At 38.9% G+C, this 13,512-nt stretch overlaps 1 protein-coding gene across 1 annotated transcript; it reads left to right on the top strand.

The window, feature by feature from the left end:
- Window positions 1-230: 230 nt before the first annotated feature.
- LOC140833308 (uncharacterized) lies at window positions 231-3,933 on the top strand. Its single transcript, XM_073197682.1, has 9 exons — window positions 231-478; window positions 570-675; window positions 766-1,423; window positions 1,528-1,793; window positions 1,908-2,084; window positions 2,151-2,258; window positions 2,340-2,403; window positions 2,495-2,593; window positions 3,688-3,933. The coding sequence occupies exons 4-9, from the start codon at window positions 1,612-1,614 to the stop codon at window positions 3,784-3,786; spliced, it is 729 nt and encodes a 242-aa protein (XP_073053783.1). The 5' UTR covers window positions 231-478; window positions 570-675; window positions 766-1,423; window positions 1,528-1,611; the 3' UTR covers window positions 3,787-3,933.
- The last annotated feature ends 9,579 nt before the right edge of the window (window positions 3,934-13,512 follow it).

The raw sequence follows: 13,512 nt of genomic DNA, 5'->3' as shown, positions 1-13,512 counted from the left end.
AATATTTTCAGGTTTAGATCAAATTCATTGTTCTATATTTCGGGTATTTTGCTGTATTGAAATGGATAAATCTTGGATTCACTCGGACAGAAGGTCAAAACAGTACGAGGAGGGTGTGGAACTGTTTATCAGAGGTTGTTCAGAGAATCCCCATATTGACCCCAATTTAATTCATTGTCCTTGTTGCAAATGTAAAAATCTTAAAAAAAGACCAGCAAAGTCCATTCGAGAGCATCTTTATTTCCATGGTTTTAGTCAAAATTATGTGAATTGGATTTGGCACGGTGAGTCTGCTGAAAGTGACCTTGATCCTAAATGACCTTGATCCTATTGGGGTCCCTCAATCAAATCGCGATCCCAAATCAAACATTGCTGGCTTCTTAGCATGCAAAACACCAATTATAGTGCCACAAGTTGACCTTCGACAAGCACATTTGACTGTGCTGGAAAATACAGAAGAAGTATCTCCCTACATTATGTAAGTGTATTGCATTATTCTATAATTCTGCACCCATGTGATTGTCAATATTTAATATCCAACACAAATTTCTATATAAATATTTCCACAGTGAACATAAATATTTCCTGAAGTCGATGTTTCCGAGAAAAGAGAAAGATGAAAGGTGGATACAAGATGCTCACAATAAGAAGTTCATTGACTGGTTTCGTGCAAAGGTTAGGTGGATAAATCTGCTTTATGCATTTTGCGGTGAACAATTTGGAGCTAGTATTTTAATCACCCAATTCTAATTGTATAAATGTCAGGTGGATGTTGAAATAGATTGCTGCAATGGTGGAACAACATCAACATTGACATGGCTGGCTCATGGTCCACGTGGGCAAGTCATTAAGTATAGTAGTTACGTGATAAATGACAATTTATACCAAACAAAGGCACGAGATGATGAGAGAGTTTGCCAAAACAGTGGGGTTTCTCTAGTTGCTAGCACCATGCTTGTCTGTAGTGCCAAAGATAAGAATCCCTTGATGACTGATGTGACTTTCTATGGAGTGATTGAAGAAATATGGGAGTTGGACTATCATCAATTTCAAGTTCCTCTTTTCAAGTGTGCGTGGGTTGCAAATGACAAAGGAGTAATCAACAATGATGAATGTGGATTCACCTTGGTCAATATGAACAAAATAGGGCACAAGAATGACTCATTTGTCCTTGCAAGTCAAGTCAATCAAGTCTTTTATATTGATGACCCATTACAAAAAGGGTGGTCAATTGTACTCCCTGTGCCAAATCGATGTTACGAGGGAGATGATGATGGTTGGACTAGTATTCCTGATTCTCGACCAATTGATGATGTTGATACTCATTGTATTCCGGCTCATGAAAGTTACTTTAGATCAGAAACTGAGGGTGGCTGGGAAACGAACAAGAAACTGAGAGTTGGTTATTTTTCCAACGACAAAGGTACTTTCGGTTTTCATTTTACTTTGTGTTTGCAACTGTCAGATATGTTGCTCGAACAATGTTTTATTTTAAAATACTTGTATGAATAATATTTTAAATTGTAGAGGAAGGGGAAACCTCAATCATCTGTGCTTGCGGACGTTCCTGGTCAGCGCGACAATTTCAAAGAAATTGAGAAAACATTACCCATGTCGTGCAAGTATGTCTACTCTCATGTTGTTCGATTGCTGAATGAATCGGATACCATATGCATTGAGTTTGAGGACGCTATGTTTGGACGTGCTAAAAGCATACGGTTGCTGAAGGAAGATATCGTACGCTTTATGGAGATGAGGGAGATAGGTGCCAGACAAATTTTAGTTTACATGGGGTATATATAATGTCTAACTTACAATATTTGTGCATTTATATAATATTTTTTGTGGTAGTTGTTCATATTTTGAAAATTTTCTAAACGATATATTTGTGCATCTATATCATGCAGTCACCTCTACAAAGATTTGAAGAAAAAAGACAAGGCTGATTATTTTTCGTTTGTGGATCCCGGTAATATACCTACATGCCCGATTGGCACAGATGGCCGTGACTTATCACAACATATTGCTGACCAGTTGGAAGCAGTGTGTAGAGATAGCATCTGTCTCATCCCATACAACACTGGGTAAGAATTTAGTTATTTATAGATTTCTACTTCATGGTAGTCAATGCTGTAATTTCATTTTTTCAGGTACCATTGGATCTTGACAATCGTCAACGAAGATAAGAATATGATATATTTATTGGATTCTACGTCTAACAGGATCCGAGATGATACATGGAAAAATATTGTGACAAAGTGGGTAGTAGCTTATGTTGATTTTGAATACATTAACTTATAAATATGCAAAAAAATAACTTCTTACTTTTTAAAATGTAGTGGGGTGAAGACGTACAATGCCTCCAAAGGTATTTCTAAAGGGCCAGGTTTTAAAATATTGACGGTATGTATCTTACTTATTTATGAATACATGAATTGGTAGTGGTTATTCATTAGATTGTGATTGTTGCATTAACTTTTCAATTCCATTATAGGGTAATCTGAAACAAAGTGGTTCGGTTGAGTGTGGATATTGCGTGATGAGATACATGAAAGAGATAGTCGATTGCGATGATCCACAGTTGGAGAAGATGGTGAGTTTCTTCTTGGGATAAATTTTTTGATTGATTGAGATGAATTGTTGTCTTTGAGATATATTTTATTGTTGAGATAATGTGTTGTCATTGGGATATATTTTATTGTTGAGATAATGTGTTGCCATTGGGATATATTTTATATTAGTGATAAAAAAAAGAAATTTTGTTGGGTTGCTTTACAATCATACATTGGTTCTATCTTTCTGATTCTTCCCTCTTATATTTTACACGGCCATGATTTTTTTCTCTCTCTTGGGGTTGTGTTTTTGCTTTATCTGTTGTTTTTGTTCCGAATTATGTTTGATCGTTTGTTATTTCGTATGAGTTATCCGTTTCTTGATATTATGTTGATGTCCAGAAGTAAGTCGTCTCTTATGGCTATTTTGAATCGTTTTTTAGTCTTGAGCTTCATTTCAGGATAATTTAGGATTTATGACATAAAATATGCAGCACTTATGACATAAAATAATCCAGCAAAAAGTTCGATACATATATAAAAATTATTGGTTTATATTTATAAATTAGTGTTTTTTGTGCGTGCGTGTGTGTGAATCATTCTTGACTGCGTAATGGAAATTCTGAAATATGAAGTTTCAAGGTACGCATTTGGTGGGCAGTAGCTAGGCAAGATGTTTGAGTAGCAGTGCATGAAAATGAGGTTGGTTGGTTAAGAGTAATAATGAAAAATGGACAGAGATGTGTGGGCTTAACATTATCCCTTGATTTCTTGTATGTTGACTGAGGCACAGAGACATGAATATTGGGTACTGGACTACACGTGCACTGCTCTGAGCTTGGCTCTTTTTTTTCTCAATGAGTGTTAAGGTTATACTATTAATCTCGATCCTGATATTTGTTTGGAAAGACATACAGCTAAATGATGATGTTTGTATGGAGATATTTGCCCAACATCCCCCAGGTTTTTCTGTTCTCTTGGGGATATGTGTAAATATATGGATTGAGTTTTTTAAGATGTGTTGTGTAAATTTGGGTGGTGCGTTACCTGCCTCTACCAGTACTGCTATATTTTATATCTGTCAATTTTTATTTGAAATAGAAGAATCTAATGTATTTTCTTTTTCAAATTTCAGTTTGCAGGATGCATCAAGAACCAGTACTACACCCAATGTCAATATGACGAGGTTAGAAGTGAATGGAGTGAATTTGTTTACTCCTATGTAGGTGCTTAGATGGATGGTGTATGTTGGGATAAATATTTTGTTTGTCATTCTAGATTTTTGGATATACTTTTGGTTTTGTGGATGTATTTTTTGGGTTACTTGTGGATTGATGAATATGTAATTGTGGATTCGTGGATATTAATCATTTTTAGATTAATTTATGAATTTAATTATATTAGTATATTAAGTCATACGAAGTTGTTTTGCGCAATTACTTCACCAAAATATTAATTTACTTCACCATTATAGATTATATTTACTTCGACAAATAAGAAATCAGACGAAGTGATAGAATTAATTTACTTCACCATTATTCTGTAAAAATGAAGTTGTTTTCCGCAATTACTTCACCAAAATACAAATTATTGAAGTCTTTCGAACCAGTTACTTCGTCACTAAATGTAAATTGTGAAGTAACATGATATAAAATACTTCACCAAATACGATAAATGTTGAAGTTATAGATTATCTTTACTTCAACAAATAGGATAAATTATGAAGTTGTTTGCGTCTATTACTTCACCAACATACATAACTACGAAGTCTGCCAGATGAATTACTTCGTCACTCAATGTAAATTGTGAAATAAAATATTATAAAGTACTTCGCTAAATAATAATTACGACGAAGTTATATATAATCTATTACTTCCCTATTTACAAAAATCGGTGAAGTAAAACACATTTCTTACTTCGGCACCGGTCCAATTCGGGACCGGTTTTCTTTCGAAAACCGGCCAAAGACTTCAGTAGTTTCAAGCATACAACTTCGGTTATTATGCGAAGTAAAAGGTACATCTATTACTTCACGTCCATATACTTCGGCAATTAAGTACCCTATTACTTCAGATATTATCTGAAGTAAAAAGTGATTTTTGGCATAGTGACATAGGATATCCATACCCAAAGGTAAGCGGTGAATCCCCGACTACAATGCATCGACTCCTATATGTTTCGACAAAACACCCAACCTTGCGACCTGATGACCCCATGAGAGTCGGTAAACAAGTCAAAGTGTAATGCTAGCACATAAAATCTCAGTGTTGTCTCGGGTCATAAGGACTAATGGTGTACAACCATAAACTAGGACGTTTCCACTCGATAAGTGAGAACAACTTGGAAAGTCCTTTATGGAGGGTTGTTCAGTGCACTCGACCAGGAGCATTTATCTGCATGCTCGGACATCACAATGTCCCCTACCAATGAAACATGGTACTCACATCGCAGATACTAGTCTCAAACTCGAGCGGCCTATATCCTTCTTAGCGACGGCTGAATCGACTAGGAACTGTTTAGAATATACAGTATTGCAAATATGAGTTTCATGATACTCATCATATGAGCATCTCATATTCTTTCTACTATTTGTATATTCAAGAATTTTATCTATGCAACTAGCATGTGTATACAGATAAAGAAGTGCCAAAACAATAATTTCAAATATTATTAAAATAAAGACTGTTTATACATAGAGTTTCATTGTGAACACTCGGCCAACACTTGACTCGACGTGCACCTACTCTAACAATTTACCACTTGTACTAGAGCCAACTACCCATATGCTTCAAACACATCGATTCGCGATGCTTCTCGAATAATGGTCCAGGTAAAGGCTTAGTTAGCGGATTAGCAACATTATCTGTGGAGCCGACTTTGTCGATCGACACTTCACCTCTTTCCACAATCTCTCGGAGGATGTGGTACTTTATCAATACGTGTTTGGACTTCTGATGAGACTTTGGGTCTTTTGCTTGAGCAATGGCTCCCGTGTTGTCACAAAACACCGGGACATGAGCAACTATATTAGGAACGATGCCCAACTCTTGGACGAAATTCCTTATCCAAACAGCCTCCTTTGCTGCAGCTGATGCAACAATATATTCTTCCTCAGTGGTGGAATCCGATGTACTGTCTTGCTTGAAACTCTTCTAAGAGACAGCAGCACCATTGAGCATGAATATGAATCCAAAGGTTGACTTCGAATCATCGATATCGCTTTGGAAGCTAGAGTTGGTATAGCCTTCCAATTTCAATTCTCCACCCCCATAGACCAAGAACAGTTTATTTGTCCTTCTCAAATACTTGAGGATGTCTTTCACAGCTTTCCAATGTGGAAGACCAAGGTTCGATTGATATCTACTCACTACACTTAGTGCGAAAGCCATGCCAGGATGTGTAGATATCATCTCATACATGATGCTACCAATCGCAGATGTATAAGGAATGCTTGTCATCGCCGATATCTCTGCATCAGTCTTGGGAATAAACTTGGATAGGGACACGCCATGACACATTGGTAGATGTCCTCTCTTGGACTCATCCATCGAGAACCGCTTCACAATGGTATCAATGCATGTGGACTGGTGAGACCAAGTAATCTTTTCGATCTATCCCTATAGATCTGTATTTCCAATACAAAAGATGCTTCAACCAAGTCCTGCATTGAGAACTTACTCGTTAACCATATTTTAGTTGATTGCAACATTCCTACATCATTCTCAATGAGTAGAATGTCATCAACATACAGCACCAGGAATGTCACAGCACTCCCACTGAACTTCTTATACACACAGGGTTCCTCAGGATTCTTAGTAAACCAAATTCTTTGATTTTACTATCGAATCTAAGGTTCCAACTCCAAGATTCTTGCTTTAGACCATAAATAGATCTTTGAAGTTTGCATATCATATGCTCACTTCCAACAGATGTAAACCCTTCAGGTTGAGACATGTAAATCTCTTCCTTAATATCCCCATTAAGAAAGGCTGTCTTGACATCCATCTGCCATATCTCATAGTCATACCATGCAGGTATGGCTAGCAATATCCTTATAGACTTGAACATTGCAACTGGAGAAAATGTTTCCTCAAAGTCAACTCTTTGTCTTTGAGTATATCATTTTACCACCAATCGCGCCTTGAAGGTCAATACCTTCCCATCCTCCCCAAGTTTCCTCTTGTAAATCCATTTACACCCTATGGGAACAATTGCCTCAGTTGGATCCACGAGATTCCACACTTGGTTCGAATGCATGGAATTCATCTCAGATTTCATTGCTTCAAGCCACTAGGATGAATCGGCATCAGATAATGCTTCCTTGAAGGTCCTTGGATCACATCCATGGTTAGGCTCATCATGGCCCTCTTCAAGAAGCAGACCATACCTCATAGGTGGTCTCAAGACTCTCTCGGATCTTTTAGGAGCTTGTATCTTCTCTCTTGGATCTTCATGTGTGGGTTCTATAATTGTAGGTGTCTCTCGAACCTCTTCGAGTTCTATCATCTCCCCTTTTTTATCTAATAGAAATTCTTTTTCCAAAAAGGTTGCATTCCTAGAAACAAACACCTTTGTTTCTTGTGGATGATAGAAATAATATCCAACAGAATTCTTTGGATATCCCACAAAGTAACATAAAATGGATCGACTATCCAATTTATCTCCCACTACCTGCTTCACATAAGCAGGGCACCCCCATATTATAAGATAAGAATATTTGTGTGTCTTACCCATCCATATCTCATATGGTGTCTTGTCAACTGTCTTTGAATGGACATTGTTCAACAACAGTGCTGCTGTCTCAAGCGTTAATCCCAAAAAGATGGCGGCAACTCCGCGAAACCCTATCATAGACCGAACCATGTCCATCAAAGTCTGGTTACGAAGTTCCGAAACACCATTCAAGTGCGGTGTAGCGGGCGGAGTTCACTGCGAGAGAATCCCATTCTCCCTAAGACACTCCTGGAACTCGGCACTCAAGTACTCACCACATCGATCCGATCGAAGTGTCTTGATGCTTCGTCCCAACTTTTTCTCTACTTCATTTCTGAGTTCTTTGAACATTTCAAAGGCTTCAGACTTGTATTCATCAAATACACATACCCATACCTCGAAAAGTCATCGGTAAAGGTGATGAAGTAGGCATGTCCATGCTTAGTGGTGATGCTAAGCGGACCGTACACATCGGTATGGATCAAATCCAATAACCCTTTGGCTCGCTCCACATGGACCTTAAAGGAAATTTCGGTCATCTTTCCTCTGAGACAGGATTCACAAGTCGTGAGAGCATTAATATCAGACATATCAAACATGCTCACTCCCACTAGCTTGTTCATCCTTCTTAGGGAAATATGTCCTAATCGAGCATGCCATAATTGTTCCGAATTTAGAGTATCTTGTTTTTGCTTGTTTTTTGTTGTTATTGCTTGGACATTGTTTAGTGGAATATCTTTCAATTTTAAGTTGTAGATATCGTTTTCAAGTTCTCCAGTACAAATTAAACATTTATTCTTGTAAATGTTGCAAACACATTTGCTAAATAAACAAGAACATCCATCTTTATCTAGCATAGAAATGGAAAACAATGTTTTTCACCAATTCAGGTACAAACCAAACATATCGTAAAATTAACTTAAAGTCATTGTTCAAAAGCAAGTAAACATCTCCTACCGCCTTGGCAACAACTCTTCCTCCATTGCCATCCTCAAGAAGGTCTCACCTTCCCTGAGCCTCCTACTTCTTCTCACCACCTGCAAATCATTACAGAGATGTGAGCCACAACCGGTATCCAATACCCAAGAAGTAGAGTTAATTGAAATTTTTACTTCAATATAGAATATACCGTTTCCAGAACTCTTCTGGGCAAGATATTCCCTGCAGTTACGCCTCCAATGTCCAGGCTTCTTGCAGTGATGACAGATGTCAAAAGTCTTGTCAGCCTTGATTGGTGTGGCTGCCACAGCGGGACTCGGAGTCTGCCCCTTCAAGGGCACGTTCTTCTTGGTACGTTGCAAAGAACGCTTATTTCCCTTCCCACGTGGATCAATCTTCGTGCCAGATGAAGAACACACATAAAGAACCGGCTTCTCTTTCTTGATGGTGGACTCAAAGGTAACAAGCATGTTCACCAACTCCTCAAGGGTCGGCTCCATCTTGTTCATGTTGAAGTTCAAAAAAAGGATCAAACGAGCTAGGCAGTGACAAGAGCAACACGTCGGTGGTCAACTCCGAAGGCAACATCAAATCCATACCAACGAGCTTGTCCACGAGCCCAATCAAATTTAGGCCATGCTCATGGACCGAGGCCCCATCTCCCATGCGCAAAGTGATTAGCTCCTTGACGGTAGCATGCCTAAGAAGACGTGTTTTCTCTCCAAAGAGCTCCTTGAGATGCAAATGAATGTCAGCAGAACTCTTTGCATCCTCAAAATGCCTCTGTATCTCATCGTTCATAGAAGCCTGCATATAACACTTGGCTTTCAAGTCATGGTCACACCGATCCTTGTAAGTCTGCAATTCCTCAGGAGTGCAGCTAGTCGGAGCCTCAACAGGGGGCGACTCAGTCAGTGTATATGCAATCTTTTCCGAATTCAAGATGATTTTCAGATTTCTTAGCCAAGTGAGGTAATTAGGACCGGTTAATATGTGTTTTTCGAGTATTGCAGATAGCGGATTTCGAATCAAAGACATTTTCAAAAATTTTACTAAAAAGTAAACAGATAAATGTTAATGACTATTTTAAAATATTTAGTAAGATATAAAGTATGGACTTTTATTTTATAAATTTTCGCTCTCACTGTTTTGACATTTTCACTACCCTCTATGATGCGAACACGAGTGGTCCAGCTCCAAGGAAAGCATGGGATCTGTTAGAGTTGCCAGAAGGACCAAATCAGGAGGGGGTGAATGAAGAAATTCAAGGACGCATTGAATGGGATGTTTATGAACAATCAAGGAGGGCTTACATGCAATGGGCAAAGTGCCGAAGGGTTCGTGACGCATGGGAGTGAGTTCGAGAGCCAAAAGAGCATTATTCAAGCATTAAATGTTGAAGGAACCCGAAAGCATCGCGCCCGTGCGGATGTAAACTACCGCCCGAGCGCTACATGTGAGTCCAAAAAATAAATCTACGAAGACCTCGCGCCCGGGCGAATAAAAGTTACCGCCCGAGCGCGAACCGAGGAAACGGAGCGCCGAAGACCTTCCACCCGGGCGGACATAAATATCCGCCCGAGCGGACACTGTTCCGAGAAATTATTATTTCCCTTATTTAGTGTTTTAATCTATTTGGTAACTAGATTTTGATATCTTTTTGATATGTAAGGATATTTGCACGAAATTTTACACACAATTCAGATTTTATTATTGAGTTTATCAACTTTTGAGAATTTCCTCTCAACTTTTTCATGGCTCTTGCTTTGTCAACCCAAAATCAAAATTATCAAAATTTTAACTTTGTGGCGTTTGTCGATTGATTTCATACGGATTGTCAAGGATAAGTTCTTTGAAGGTTCGTCTGTTCTCAATTGTTTAATCGTGATTATTTATTGCTAAGTTTTTATAAATTAGAGGTGAATATCACAAATTCAAACTTGATTCAACAGATCGCGACACGCATCGATCCTTGTCGTTATTGAATAGAGGGCGCGATTCGATTTTAATCGTGTTTGCTATTTATTCGTACGAGGATTCACATCATTTGGTATCAGAGCCATACTCTTGACTGGTCGTGTGGGTGCATGTTCCTGGAAGTGTCCTGGAGTGCGGGTTAACGAAGGAGTTGGCACGAGGACGTACAGTCTAAAGGGGTCGGGAATTCCTGGAAGTGCCCTGGAGTGCGGGTTAACGAAGGAGTTGGCATGAGGGGTACAGTCTAAAGTGGTCGGGAATGCCTGGAAGTGCCTTGGAGTGCGGGTTAACGAAGGAGTTGGCACGAGGACGTGCGGTGGGGTCGGGAATTATGTGTCCCACATCGGTTAGCAAGAGTTGTCTTGGGAAAAATACATATGAATTCACAATCCTCCTCTCATGAGCTAGCTTTTGAGGTGGATTTAGGTGGATTCATATCATTTGGTATCAGAGGTTAGGTTCATTGAATTCAAGTAAGTTTATTGCTTTATTATCTCGTTCTATTATCAGATCTATTATCCTTTCGTTACTTTTTCATAAATGTCTTTCTAGTATATCGTTATTCGTCAGTCTCTGAAATTTTTGGTGAATTTTTTTGTTGGGATTTTCGAGTAAATTACTCATCAAAAAAAAAAGTACAAAAATTCCGAAAATTCACCATTATTTCTTTTGGATATCTTGTTCTATTTTCTTTAGAGAGTCATATTTATTTGCCTCTCACAGTCAAAAAAAAATATTTATCTTCAAATTTCCTGTCTATGCAGTCCAAGTGAGTCGATCACAAATGTTCACGAGTTGAAACTTGATTGTTTGATATACTCAAATACAAAGTTTGAGCCCTTGAGAGAACTCTCGAATTTGAGTGACATTACTTGAGTGCGAGTACATTTTCTTTGGAGTGAACGGTGAGTATTTGTTGTGAGCAAAAAAAATAAGAGAGTAGAGACGAGTGAATTTCTTTGGAGTGACCGTGATCATTTGGGTAAGGATCATCTTGTTTTCTACTAACATTTTCTTGCAGGTATAAATTTGAAATTAAATGGAGAGAGATGTAAGAGATAGTTCGAACCCGAGGTTGTCTAAGGTTCAAATGGAGGCGTTGTTTGGGTATTTTAGTCGAATGATGAGGGTTGAGTTGGAGCCATGACATGAGAGGATGAGTAGGCTTGAAGTTAGTACTAGTGGGGGTAAAGCTAAGTCCAAAGATTTGGGTAGAGGAGAACAAGAGGAGGAGTATGATTTGGGTGGAGATGAGGAGAGCCAAAATGAAAATTGGGGTAGGAATGGAAGAGGTAGAGGTATTGGGAGAAGAAGAAGAGAAGCCGTACGGGGTAGATATGATGGGAATAGGGAAGATGGTAACATGGTTAGCATTAAGATGAAAATTTTTCCATCGTTCCATGGGAAATCTGACCCGGAGGCATATTTAGAATGAGAAAAGAGGGTATAGTTTGTGTTTGAATGTCACCACTACTCCGAACAAAAGAAAGTTAGGTTGGCAGTGGTTGAGTTTCTAGAATATGCTCTCATTTGGTGGGATCAATTAGTGACCACTAGAAGGAGGTATAATGAGAGACCCATTGAATCTTGGAATGAGATGAATTGTGCCCAATCACTACTATAGGGAGATGTTTAAGAAGTTACAAACTTTGAGGCAAGGGTTAAAGAGTTTTGAGGACTACTATAAGGAGATGGAGGTAGTCATGATTAGGGCAAATATCGAGGAGGATAGTGAGGCGACCATGGCACGTTTTCTTTGTGGTTTGAACAGGGAGATACAAGATCAAGTGGAGCTTAGGCACTACTTGGATCTAGACGAGATGGTGCAAATGGCCATAAAAGTGAAGCAACAACTCAAGAGGCGAGGAGTTGGCCGCACCAATCAAAGTGGGAGTTCGTCGTCTTCTTGGCGACCAAATGGGGCAAAACGTGATGAAAGCAAAGTGGTGACCAAACCCAAGATGGAGACCAAGCACGAAACGCCTAAGCAAGGAGTGCAAGGTAAATCTGAAACTCCTCATACTCGATCTAGAGATACTAAATATTTTAGGTGTCAAGAGTTAGGGTCATAGTGCTAGTGAATGTCCTAATAAAAGGGTGATGAATTTGAATGACTATGGTGAGTATGAGTCTCAAAGTGAGGAGGAAGGCGATGATGATGAGATGCATGCGTTAGAAGATCCTGATGAGGGATATGGGACGGTTTTGGGTGAAGCACTAGTGACTAGGCGTATCATGAGTGCCCAAATCAAAGAGGAGAAGACTAACCAAAGAGAAAACTTGTTCCATACTAGGTGTTTTGTGAATGTCAAGGTTTGCAATCTTATCATAGATGGGGGAAGCTGTACTAATGTGGCTAGTAGCGAGATGGTGGAAAAATTGGGTTTACCTACATTAAAGCATACTCAACCATATAGGTTTCAATGGTTGAATGATTATGCGGAGGTGAAGGTAAACAAACTAGTGTTGGTGTCTTTTTCTATTGAGAAGTATGTGGATGAGGTCTTGTGTGATGTGGTGCCCATGCATGCTTGTCATATCTTGTTGGGTAGGCCGTGGCAATATGATAGGCGGGTGACACATGATGGGCACAAGAATAGGTATTCATTTATGATGAAGAAGGATTCCATTGCTCTACTTCTATTGTCCCCAAAGCAAGTGTTGGAGGACCATTTGAAAAAAAGAAGAGAGATGAGGCCGAAAAAAAGAGTGAACTAAAAAATGAGATGGCCTTTGAAAACAAAAATGAGATGGCTGAAAAAAGAGTGATAAAAAGAGTGAGATAGCCATACAAAAGAAAAATGAGAGGAAAGAAATTGAGAGGAAACAAAATGAGAGGAAAGAGGCCAAAAAGAAATCATATATGGCCCAAAAAGGTGAGTTGAAACACTTGATGCACACACATGAACCACTTGTGTTGATTCTTTATAAAGAGATCCTCTTTAACACAAGTGATATAGCCGCGTCCCTTCCGAGCATTGTTGTTTCAAATTTGTAGGAATTTGATGATATATTTCCGGAGGAGCTACCTCAAGGACTACCACCATTGAGGGGGATTGAGCATCAAATTGATTTGGTACCCGGGAATGCATTGCCAAATCGTCCAGCTTATAGGAGCAATCCGGAGGAGACTAAGGAGCTTCAACGGCAGGTAAGTGAGTTGTTAGATATAAGTTTTGTGCGTGAGTCCATGTCACCTTGTGCTGTACCTGTTTTATTAGTGCCTAAAAAAGATGGCTCATGGCGTATGTGTGTAGACTGTAGGGCAATCAATAACATAACCATTAAGTATAGGCATCTCATACCTAGAATAGATGATATGTTAGATGAA

This window comes from Primulina eburnea, chromosome 6, assembly GCF_022965805.1.
Source record: "Primulina eburnea isolate SZY01 chromosome 6, ASM2296580v1, whole genome shotgun sequence".
Taxonomy (NCBI): Eukaryota; Viridiplantae; Streptophyta; class Magnoliopsida; order Lamiales; family Gesneriaceae; genus Primulina; species Primulina eburnea.
Note: the sequence above shows the minus strand (reverse complement) of the source record. Positions and strands in the feature narration are given on the sequence as shown.

Excerpts from the sequence above, each read along its gene's own strand:
- LOC140833308 (XM_073197682.1), top strand. The coding sequence starts at position 1,612 with ATGTCGTGCAAGTATGTCTACTCTCATGTTGTTCGATTGCTGAATGAA. Across the intron at positions 2,259-2,339 it reads TGGAAAAATATTGTGACAAA|TGGGGTGAAGACGTACAATG; the intron begins GTGGGTAGTAGC and ends TTTAAAATGTAG. Across the intron at positions 2,594-3,687 it reads ATCCACAGTTGGAGAAGATG|TTTGCAGGATGCATCAAGAA; the intron begins GTGAGTTTCTTC and ends TTCAAATTTCAG.